General features: G+C 43.3%; 1 protein-coding gene across 4 annotated transcripts in view; it reads left to right on the top strand.

Annotated features, from left to right (window-relative positions):
• Window positions 1-40: 40 nt before the first annotated feature.
• AS3MT (arsenite methyltransferase) overlaps window positions 41-11,179 on the top strand; it is a 166,674-nt gene continuing 155,535 nt past the window's right edge. For 3 of the 4 annotated variants that reach the window (XM_064373917.1, XM_064373920.1, XM_064373918.1), the window contains exons 1-7: window positions 206-584; window positions 1,549-1,699; window positions 2,185-2,321; window positions 3,388-3,457; window positions 6,577-6,658; window positions 7,951-8,082; window positions 8,396-8,538. In XM_064373917.1, the coding sequence (XP_064229987.1) occupies window positions 268-584; window positions 1,549-1,699; window positions 2,185-2,321; window positions 3,388-3,457; window positions 6,577-6,658; window positions 7,951-8,082; window positions 8,396-8,538 (1,032 nt within the window). In that variant the 5' untranslated portion in view covers window positions 206-267. Of the gene's footprint in view, window positions 585-1,548; window positions 1,700-2,184; window positions 2,322-3,387; window positions 3,458-6,576; window positions 6,659-7,950; window positions 8,083-8,395; window positions 8,539-11,179 lie in introns of all 4 variants that reach the window. The other variant, XM_064373919.1, reaches the window with a different exon arrangement.

Here is an 11,179-nt window from a genome sequence, read left to right as displayed (position 1 = left end):
CTTCCCTGGGCCCCCGGCCAGGCGGGAGCTCGAGCGCGAGCGCTTCCCCAGAGGTGCTTCTCGAGACCTTGGTCCTCCCCGCACCCCTCGACCCGCTGCCTGCCCCTTGCTGGCCCCCTCTCACATGCCTGTCCCTCAGCACCCTCTTCCTTTCAACTACCGTTCCCTCTCCCGACAGTGGCTGCCCCTCGCGGGGACACTGAGATCCAGAAGGACGTGCAGGTGAGAGCTGTAAGGCCTGAGTTGTCCCAAGTGGAGCCTAGGCTGATGGAAGTCCGACCTGGCCCGCGCCCTGTCCCCCGGGACCCCTGGAGTCGGGACAGGGCAGGTTCTAGGCTTCTACTTTTGCAGGGAGCTGAGGTCCACCAAGTGGAGGTGGAGGCGGTGACGGAGCCCTCGCGCTGCAGTCACAGCTCTTCTCCCTCCCTGCTCCTGACTCCGCTGTCGACGCTGGGTCAGACCTACTACGGGCAGGTGCTGAAGAAATCAGCAGACCTCCAGACCAATGCCTGTGTCACCACAGCCAGGCTGGTCCCCAAGCACATCCGGGAAGCCTTGCAAAATGTACACGAAGTAGCCCTAAGGTAGAGTGCCCCTCGCTGTCCCCAGGAAGACCCCAAACTGCAGTTTGCCCAAAAGATAATGATGCAGGTCACTAGGGAATTAACCCGTAGCCACCAACCCATCCAGCTTGTCTTGTCTATTGTAAAAATCCTAAATCTCAGCACCCATCATCTTACTGCTCTAAGAACCTCCGATGAATCTGGGCGCGCTAGTGAGCCTGTAGTCCCAGGTCCTTGTGAGGAGGCAGAGGATCACGTGAGCCCAGAAGTTCCAGGCTGGAGTGTGCGATCCAGGATGTGAATAGCCACTGCACTCCATACCTACAGAACAGAAACCTTACATTTCTCCCTCAATAACTGGGCCTGAATTAGAAGCTCAGCTAATGCCTAAATGTATTTATTGAACACATTATTTTATTTTATTTATTTATTTTTTGAGATGAAGTCTCACTCTGTTGCTTAGGCTGTAGTGCAGTGGCGCTATCTCAGCTCACTGCAACCTCTGCCTCCTAGGTTCAAGCGATTCTCCTGCCTCAGCCTCCTGAGTAGCTGGGATTACAGGCACCTGCTACCACGCCTGGCTGATTTTTTTGTTTGTTTTTAGTAGAGACAGGGTTTCACCATATTGGCCAGGCTGGTCTCGAACTCCTTGCCTCAAGTGATCTGCCTGCCTCCACCTCCCAAAGTGCTCGGATTACAGGCATGAGCTACCACGCTCAGCCTGAAAACATTATTTTAGATGGCTTATGAAGTCTTAGTGCCTAGCACATGCTCAATAATAAAAGCAGATATAGTCCCAGCCTTCATGGATGTCAGTTTAGTGGAGACTAAACATCAAAACAGAAGTATGAGTGAGTGGAAGGAAGAAAGGAAGGAAGGAAAAGAGGGAGGGAGGAAGGAAGGAAGAAGGGAAGTATGTATAAGATTTAGTGGTTTCATGTCTTCTAGTCTCCAGGGAAAAAAATATGTGTTTTCCATTTCCCAGGTATTATGGCTGTGGTCTGGTGATCCCCGAGCATTTAGAAAACTGCTGGATTTTGGATCTGGGTAGTGGAAGTGGCAGAGATTGCTATGTACTTAGCCAGCTGGTTGGTGAAAAGGGACATGTGACTGGAATAGACATGACTAAAGGCCAGGTGAGGCAATGACTTGGAAGACAAGGAGGAAAAGATTCTCGAAAGCATTCTTTGAGAAATGAAGTTGTTTTCTTCATGGCTCTTCAAGAATAATTTAAGAAAGCCTCTAGTTAGCAATGCTCATTTGTGCCACTGTGCTTCCTGTCTTGGAAGCTGATAACTTAGACTATTAGAGGCTCTTCTGGGCAAACACAAGAGTCGGAGGTTTGCTCTGATATGAATATCCTGAGGACAGAGTGGACTTTGATCTTTCCCTTCTTGCTGCCATCTATCCCGAAAGATTTTGTTATTGAATGAGGAGTTTATTCAAGCAAAACTGCACGGGCAGCAGGGACTTCGTATCCCAGGCTATAGTATAGCCTACATATCCACAGGAATCTTGTATATTTATCCAAAATAATCTAGGAGAAGTATGTAATAGGAAAATTTTTAGGAAAAAGTATTTTTTTCAAAATGTTGTCAAAACTATATTTTTCTTCCTTTAGGTGGAAGTGGCTGAAGAATATCTTGACTATCACATGGAAAAATATGGCTTCCAGTCATCTAATGTGACTTTTATTCATGGCTACATTGAGAAGTTGGGACAGGCTGGAAACAAGAATGAGAGCTATGATATTGTTGTGTAGGTCTATATTCTTACTGTTATGAATATAGCCCATTTTTAAATTTTTAATTAAAAAATTTTTTTTGAGATGGACTCTTGCTCTGTTGCCCAGGCTGGAGTGCAGTGGCCCAGTCTCAGCTCACTGTAACCTCTGCCTCCCAGGTTCAAGTGATTCTCGTGCCTCAGCCTCCCAAGTTGCTGGGATTACAGGCATGTGCTACCACACCCAGGCAATATTTTAAATCTTTTTTCTTTTTCTTTTTTTTTTTTAGTAGAGATAAGATTTCACCATGTTGGCTAGGATGGTCTCAGACTCCTGACCTCAGGTGATCCACCAACTTCGGCCTCCTAAAGTGCGGGGATTACAGGTGTGAACCACCACACCCAGCCCTCATTTCCTTTTGAACACACAGATGTCACTACTACTATTTGCTGAATTGACTTTCATTTAGAGTGTTAGACTAAGCTCATGGCTTACTAATGGGTGAGAGCTGGTTTGAGCTGCTGGAGCCCACCAAACACAATAGACCAAGAGAGAACTTACTTGAAACTTAACCACAAACTAATGAACCCAAAAGACCAGCAGGACCACTAAGTTTGCTCCTACAATACATGGTGCCCTGTTACCTTTCATAATACTTCCATGGCAAATGATAAGAATTCTGTTTCCTTTTTTCCCTCAAGTTGTTATTGTCAAATTGTGCCCAAGTGACAGCTCTACAAAAGCTGCCTTTGAGGAATGCAGCCCGTTTACATGGGGCATCAGAAATGCCTTCTGCAGTAGGCATCTGGTCCGAGTCTTCATCTTGTTACATGGTGAACATCAGGACAGAAACAAATAAGAATCATGTCTGATATTTTTTTCTGCACATTCAGACTTGCTAATAATTTATTGAGATTTTAAACACTCTGTCTGTGATCTTGGGGAAAAGGTTAGTTGACGGCATCAGGAAGAGAGGAGGGAGGCAGGGAGAATGGGGTAGCTTTGAACAGAACGGTGGGAGCCACCTTTAGAGTCTAAAAGGACTTGCAGATTTTTGAGTATTGTGAAGATTTGCTCGACATTTCATTTGTTCTCTTTTAGATCAAACTGTGTTATTAACCTTGTGCCTGATAAACAACAAGTGCTGCAGGAGGCATGTCGGGTGCTGAAGGTGAGGAGAGTGAGATCAGTTACCTTTGAACATCAGTGAGAGCTGATGGGTTCAGTCTTGTTTGTTTCCCCCATGAACTGAAGGCTCAAACTCTCTTAATTTATCCATTAAATGAAAAAGGGATGGCAAAAGGGGGAAGGGACAGGAATACCCTGGATATGGATTACTTTCCCTCTCAGGTTGCAAGAGGTAGTAAATCCGAAGTGACAATTGTCACTGCATGTGTTAAGGTATTTGCTTTCTTGACTGTCTCTCTTCCTGTTTGCCGCTATACGTGATCCTAGAATAGCATCTGTGGAGCTGTAGGAACCTTTGCACTAACTACTAATGATTGCTTTGAATAAACTCTCTTCTAGCATGTACAGTGTTTCTCAGGGCTTCTTATTTCTTATCTGTCATGATTTCAGATCTTTGGGAAGTTACAGAAGATGGAACTCTTACATTAACTACTTTCTTTCTTTCTTTGAAACTGGGTCTTGCTCCGTCACCAAGGCTGGAGTGCAGTGGCATGATCTTGGTTCACCACAACCTCTGCCTCTCACAATTCTTCTGCCTCAGCCTCCTGAGTAGCTGGGATTACAGGCACGCACGACTACCTGGCTAATTTTTGTATTTTTAGTAGAGATGGGGTTTCACCATGTTGGTCAGGCTGTTCTCAAACTCCTGACTTTGTGATCTACCCGCCTTGGCCTCCCAAAGTGCTGGGATTACAGACATGAGCCATCACACCCAGCCCTACATTAACTACTTTCTAAAAGGAAAGCTTGCAGGAGCTCCACAGCCTTCACTGTATCATGAGATGTGTATCTTCATGATAGAAGATGAAAGATTCTGCTGGGCACAGTAGCTCACGCCTGTAATTCCAGCACTGTGGGAAGCCAAGGTGGGCGGATCACCTGAGGTCAGGAGTTTGAGCCTGGCCAACATGGTGAAACCGTCTCTACTAAAACTACAAAAATTAGCTGAGTGTGGTGGTGTGCACCTATAATCCCAGCTCCTCTGGAGGCTGTGGTAGGAGAATCACTTGAACCCAGGAGGCAGAGGTTGCAGTGAGCCGAGATCTCACCACTGCACTCCAGTCTGGGAGACAGAGCGAGATTCCATCCTAAAAAAAAAAAAAAGCCGGGCGTGGTGGCTCAAGCTTGTAATCCCAGCACTTTGGGAGGCTGAGGCGGGTGGATCACGAGGTCAAGAGATCGAGACCATCCTGGTCAACATGGTGAAACCCCGTCTTTACTAAAAATACAAAAAAATTAGCTGGGCATGGTGGCGCGTGCCTGTAATCCCAACTACTCAGGAGGCTGAGGCAGGAGAATTGCCTGAACCCAGGAGGTGGAGGTTGCGGTGAGCCGAGATCGCGCCATTGCACTCCAGCCTGGGTAATAAGAGCGAAACTCCGTCTCAAAAAAAAAAAAAAAAGATTCTAGCTGGGTGGGTGGTACATGCCTGTACTCCCAGCTACTTGGATGGAGTTTGTGTCCAGCCTGGGCAATATAGTGAGACGCCTATCTCTAAAAAAATTTTTTTAATTAAAAATATGTTTTTGAGATATTTGGTTTACAAAGCTGTCATAGAACTCAAATACAAATACCTATGTAGAAATGATTTAATGATTTAGTGATGTCTTTGTTAGTATGCCATTTTACAGACCAGTTCACTATCTCCACCAAAAAGGTACTTATAAAAGGTAGAGGCTGGGTTCGGTGGCTCAGGTCTATAATCCCAGCACTTTGGGAATCTGAGGCGGATGGATCATGAGCTCAGGAGGTCGAGACCATCCTGGCCAACATGATGAAACCCCATCTCTAATAAAAATACAAAAAAGAAAATTAGCCTGGTGAGGGGGTAAGCACCTGTAATCCCAGCTACTGGGGAGGCTGAGGCAGGAGAATCACTTGAACCAGGGAGTCAGAGGTTGCAGTGAGCCAAGATTGTGCCGCTGAACTCCAGCCTGGTGACAGAGTGAGACTCTGTCTCAAAAAAAAAAATTTTAAAAAAGGTAGAAACACTATTGTAGAATCTAGATCTCCAGGTTTCCAAATTTTTGAAATTAGCTAAATAAAATGTTAAGTTCCTGATCACTCATTTGCTTTACATTTTAAGGACAATATTTTAAAGATAAAATGTGTTGTTATAAAAGTAAGTAACATTACAAAAAGTTATATTTTTTAATAGCAATGGGGCGTTGCTGTCACCCAGGCTGCAGTGCCGTGTCCCTATAATAGCTCACTGCAACCTCCAACTCCTGGGCTCAAACGATCCTCTTGAGTAGCTAGGATTCCAGGTACATGCCACCATGCCCAGCTAATTTTTTTTTTTGAGAGAGGGTCTCACTCTGTCACCCAGGCTGGGGTGCAATGGCACAATCTTGGCTCACTGCAACCTGTGCCTCCCAGGTTCAAGCGATTCTCCTGCCTCAGCCTCCTGAGTAGCTGGGATTACAAGCGCTTGCCACCTCACCCAGCTAATTTTTTTTTGTATTTTTAGTAGAGACGGGGTTTCATCATGTTGGTCAGGCTGGTCTCGAACTCCTGACCTTGTGATCTGCCAGCTTCGGCCTCCCAAAGTGCTGGGATTACAGGCATGAGCTACTGTGCCTGGCCTGCCCAGCTAATTTTTAAATTTCTGTATTGGAGAGATGGTCTTGCTCTGTTACCAAGGCTAGTCTGAAACTGCTAACCTCCAGCAATCCTCCCACTTCAGTCTCCTGAGTCACTGGGATGAGAGGCATGAGCCATCATACCTGACAAAGTTATATTATTCTTAAGAGATAAAAGTTTATGAATACTGATTATATCTTCTGTTAGTTCTCCAGTGACCTGGGGCTGCTTTTGGTTCAGATTGGCTAAAAATTTAAGTAACCTGAATATCTTTATTTAGGAGACAGACACTCTTAGAATGTGATTTTGTTACCTGTTGGATAAGCCACTGGGAGGAAAAAAATCTTGGCACTTGACTATTGGTTATAACTGAAGAGGCAGCTGTTATTTGTTCACAAAGGGTCAGCTTAAACATTGCTATTGATTTTTAGATTTGACTTTGTTCCCTTATTCCTTTCTTTGTTATCTGGGATCAATGTAATCATTAATCTTATTTGGACTAATGTGGGTCTGTTTCAGTATGGTGGGGAGTTATATTTCAGTGACGTCTATGTGAGCCTTGAACTGCCAGAAGAAATCAGGACACACAAAGTTTTATGGGGTAGGTGATTTTGTTTTGATTAGTTTTAAGGCAGATGGTTGCTTGTGCAGAGCTCCTTTCTGCTAATAGCCAGGATGAGGCTATGTGATATGAGACCACGTGAGATTAGGCCTCATACGAGGCCAAGGTTCCATTCCTCCTCTGCCATTCAAAAGTGATAGGGCTTTGGATAGTTTAATTCATCTCTTTGAGTTATTGTTTTCCAAACTGTAAAATGTAAATAATAATACAATCTGCCTTATAGGGCTGTTATGAAGATTAAATGGGATAAAGAATGGGAAAAATACTTTGAAAACTCTAGTGCAGAATTGAGGACAGTTGTTCCAGAGCTGATGCCCTCTAAGTCCCTTTTTGTTCTCACCATTATTGTGTTGTTTATTCCTTTATTATCATTTTAATAGTCTCTGGAAGTTGAGGTAAATGCATGCTTTTCATCAGTCTGACTATGAAATCAAAAGTTCTCATTCTTTTTTTTTTTTTTGAGACAGTCTCACTCTATCACCAGGCTGGAGTGCAATGGCATGATCCCCGATCACTGCAACTTCCATTTTCCGGTTTCAAGCAATTCTCCTGCCTCAGCCTCCTGAGTATTTGGGACTACAGGCATGCACCACCACGCCCAGTTAAATGTTTTTGTATTTTTAGTAGAGATGGGATTTCACCATGGTGGCCAGGATGGACTTGATCTCTTGACCTTGTGATCCGCCTGCCTCAGCCTCCCAAAGTGCTGGGATTACAGGCGTGAGCCACCGTGCCTGGCCAAAAGTTCTTATTCTTAAAATAATATTAACTTTATTCTTATGTAATAATAAATAGATACTGTTAGTAAGTTGGAAAGTGCAAAAAAAAAAAAAGAGAAAAAATTACTAAGTTGGACACAGTGGTACATACCTGTAATCCCAGATATTTGGGAGGCTGAGGCAGGAGGATTGCTTGAGTCTAGAAGTTTGGGTACAGCCTGGGCTTCATAGTAAAGCCCTGTCTCTTAAAAAGAATTACTTATCATCATATAACCCAGTGATAACCTCTTTAACATTTTAGGAAATATTCATGTAGTTTGGTTTATTTTTGTGCATGTGTATAATAAAATTGGGGGCATGCCATATATAGAATGTAGTTTCTAATTTTGTGTCTTTGGCCTAAATTTTTAAAAAAATTTTTTAAAACTTTGTATTATACAATTGTATTGTACAGCTATACCGTACTGTAATCATTTTGCCACTGGTAATCATTTAGGTGGTTTCTTTTTTTTTTTTTTTTTTGTCATTGTTTGCTTGGTTTTTGTTTTTTAGGTGAGTGTCTGGGTGGTGCTTTGTACTGGAAGGAACTTGCTATCCTTGCTCAAAAAATTGGGTTCTGCCCTCCATGTTTGGTCACTGCCAATCTCATTTCAATTCAAAACAAGGAACTGGAAAGAGTTATCGGTAAGCTGTGACAGACAGCAGGGACTATTATAACTACAACTTGAATGATTGAAATTTGGTGATTAGTAAGTGGCTTCTGATACTTGAGGGATACTTTGTGTTATCTGGAAATAGCTATCTTGTCTCCTGTATAATGGTAACCCCCCCAATTTTGATATTTAATAAAGCACGTTGAAGTCATTCAGTAAGTAGAGTGAAGTGCCCAGAAGGATAACTGATGAGATGCAAAGAAGAAAGTCATCTTTATAACTTGTTTGCTCGTTGTCTGCTGAGGGAGTGCTGGAGTTGAATCGTGGATAAATTCTGTTTTTAGGTGACTGTCGTTTTGTTTCTGCAACATTTCGCCTCTTCAAATGCTCTAAGACAGGACCAACCAGGAGATGCCAAGTTATTTACAATGGAGGAATTACAGGACACGAAAAAGAACTCATGTTTGATGCAAATTTTACATTTAAGGTAAATAAAACAATTTCCATGACTTCCGGCATTCTTTCTGCTCTTGCCCTTGCTCCAGCTGTCTCTTCTTAACTTTGCAGTGCTTCCCACTTTTCGGTGTTGGTTTGTTTGTGTGTGTGTTTAAATGTATGTGTGTGTTTCAAGTGGAGTGAAAAGGCATTTTTTCCTCAATACTTATTTATTTATTGGCAGGGTCTCGCTCTGTTGCCCAGGCTAGAGTGCAATGGCACAATTATGGCTCACTGCAGTCTTGACCTTCTGGGCTCAAGTGATCCTCCCACCTCAGGCTCATGAGTAGCTGGGACTATAGGCATGCCACCACACTTGGCTAATTTTTATACTTTTTGTAGAGACAGGATTTCGCCGTGTTGTCCAGACTGGTCTGCCCACCTTGGACTCCCAGAGTGCTGGAATTACAGGCATGAACCACCGTGCCTAGCCCTTAATATTTATTGTAAAAATGTTTTTGAATACAGAAAAGTTAACAATAGTTCAATGAATACCACATACGCATTACCTATGTTTCAGCAGTTGAGAACATTTTTCCATATTTGCTTTGTGTGTTTATGTATATAGATATATTTATTTGCTGAGTCATTGAAAATAAGTTGCAGATATTATGCCATTTTCCCCTTAAATATTTCATCATGCATCCCGTAGGAATGTAATATTCTCCTGCACAATCACAATACCATTACACACTGAAGAAAACTTTTTTCTTCTTCTTTTTCTTTTTTTTCTTAGAGACGGGGTTTCACCATGTTGGCCAGGCTGGTCTTGAACTCCTGACCTCAAGTGATCCACCCTCCTCGGCCTCCCAAAGTGCTAGGATTACAGCTGTGAGCCACCACGCCCAGCCTGAAGAAAACTTTTTACAAGAAGCCTCATTCAGACATTGGATTAATAGAGCTATAGAGCTATAGAGCAATACTATGGAAAAGAGTAGGAGTATATATAATAGTATTTCAATTGTTTAATTGTGTCAAGGAATTAAGAAATTTTTGAATGTTTGATGATGGTACTAATTGGCATTTTTACTGTTCTGTGCATAGTAAGATTTGTTTTCTCAAAATAGAAAAATTCAGGCTTTGGAATCAGATACCTGGGTTCAAATTCTGGCTCTATTATGTATTACTTGGGTAAACTTGAACAAGTCACCAAAATTCGTTGGGTTGCAGTTTGTTCTACTATAAAAGTAGGGATAATAATACTTACTTTGCAGAATTTCAATAAGGATTAGCAAGAATGTAGCAAAACACAGGGTCTTGCTATGTTGAGCATACTGGGATACAGTGGCTATTCACAGGTGTAAGCATAGCCCACTATAGTCTTGAACTCCTAGCCTCACAAGATCCTTCCACTTCAGCCTTCCAAGTCTGAGATTACACCTGGCCAAGCATCTTCAAATTTCTTTTCTTTTTTTTTTTTTTTTTGAGATAGAGTCTCACTCTGTTACCCAGGCCAGAGTGCAGTGGCATGATCTCGGCTCACTGCAACCTCCACCGCCTGGGTTCAAACCGATTCTCCTGCCTCAGCCTCCCGAGTAGCTGGGGTTACAGAAGCATGCCCCCACACCCAACTGATTTTTGTATTTTTAGTAGAGATGGGGTTTCACAATGTTGGCCAGGCTGGTCGTGAACTCCTGACCTCAGGTGATCCACCTTCCTCGGCCTCTCAAAGTGCTGGGATTACAGGCATGAGCCATGGCACCTGGCCGCATCTTCAAATTTCTTTTCTTTTCTTTTCTCTCTCTCTCTTTTTTTTTTTTTTTTTGAGACGGAGTTTCGCTCTTGTTACCCAGGCTGGAGTGCAATGGCGCGATCTCGGCTCACCGCAACCTCCGCCTCCTGGGTTCAGGCAATTCTCCTGCCTCAGCCTCCTGAGTAGCTGGGATTACAGGCACGCGCCACCATGCCCAGCTAATTTTTTGTATTAGTAGAGACGGGGTTTCACCATGTTGACCAGGATGGTCTCGATCTCTTGAACTCGTGATCCACCCGCCTCGGCCTCCCAAAGTGCTGGGATTACAGGCTTGAGCCACCGTGCCCGGCCTCTTTTCTTTTTTTTTGAGACAGCATCTCCCTCTGTTGCCCAGGCTGGAGTACAGTGGCACAATCTCGGCTCACTGCAACCTCTGCTTCTTGGGTTCAAGCAATTCTCCTGCCTCAGCCTCCCAAGTAGCTGGGACTACAGACAGATGCTACACGCCCGGCTAATTTTTGTATTGTTAGTAGAGATGGGGTTTCACCATATTGGCCAGGTTGGTCTCGAACTCCTCACCTCAAGTGGTCTGCCCACCTCAGCCTCCCAAAGTGCTAGGATTATAGGCATCAGCCACCGTGCAAGGCCAAACATTTTTTAAATTAATGCATAATAGATGTGCATATTTTCAGGGTACATCTGATAATTTAATAGTTTTGTATAATTTGTACAGATCAATTAATGTAAATGGTATATCCATCACCTTGACTATTTGTCTTTATTCTAGGAACCCATTCGAATTATTCTCTTCTAGCTATTTTGAAATATACAATAGATTATTTTAAACTATAGTCACCCTACTGATCTGTTGAACACTGGGTCTTATTTCTTCTTATTAAACTGTATGTTTGTACTAATTAATCAACCTTTCTTCATCCTC

The sequence above is a fragment of the Aotus nancymaae genome, unplaced genomic scaffold (assembly GCF_030222135.1).
Source record: "Aotus nancymaae isolate 86718 unplaced genomic scaffold, 86718_ANA_hifiasm-v0.15.2.pri h1tg000010l, whole genome shotgun sequence".
Taxonomy (NCBI): Eukaryota; Metazoa; Chordata; class Mammalia; order Primates; family Aotidae; genus Aotus; species Aotus nancymaae.
Note: the sequence above shows the minus strand (reverse complement) of the source record. Positions and strands in the feature narration are given on the sequence as shown.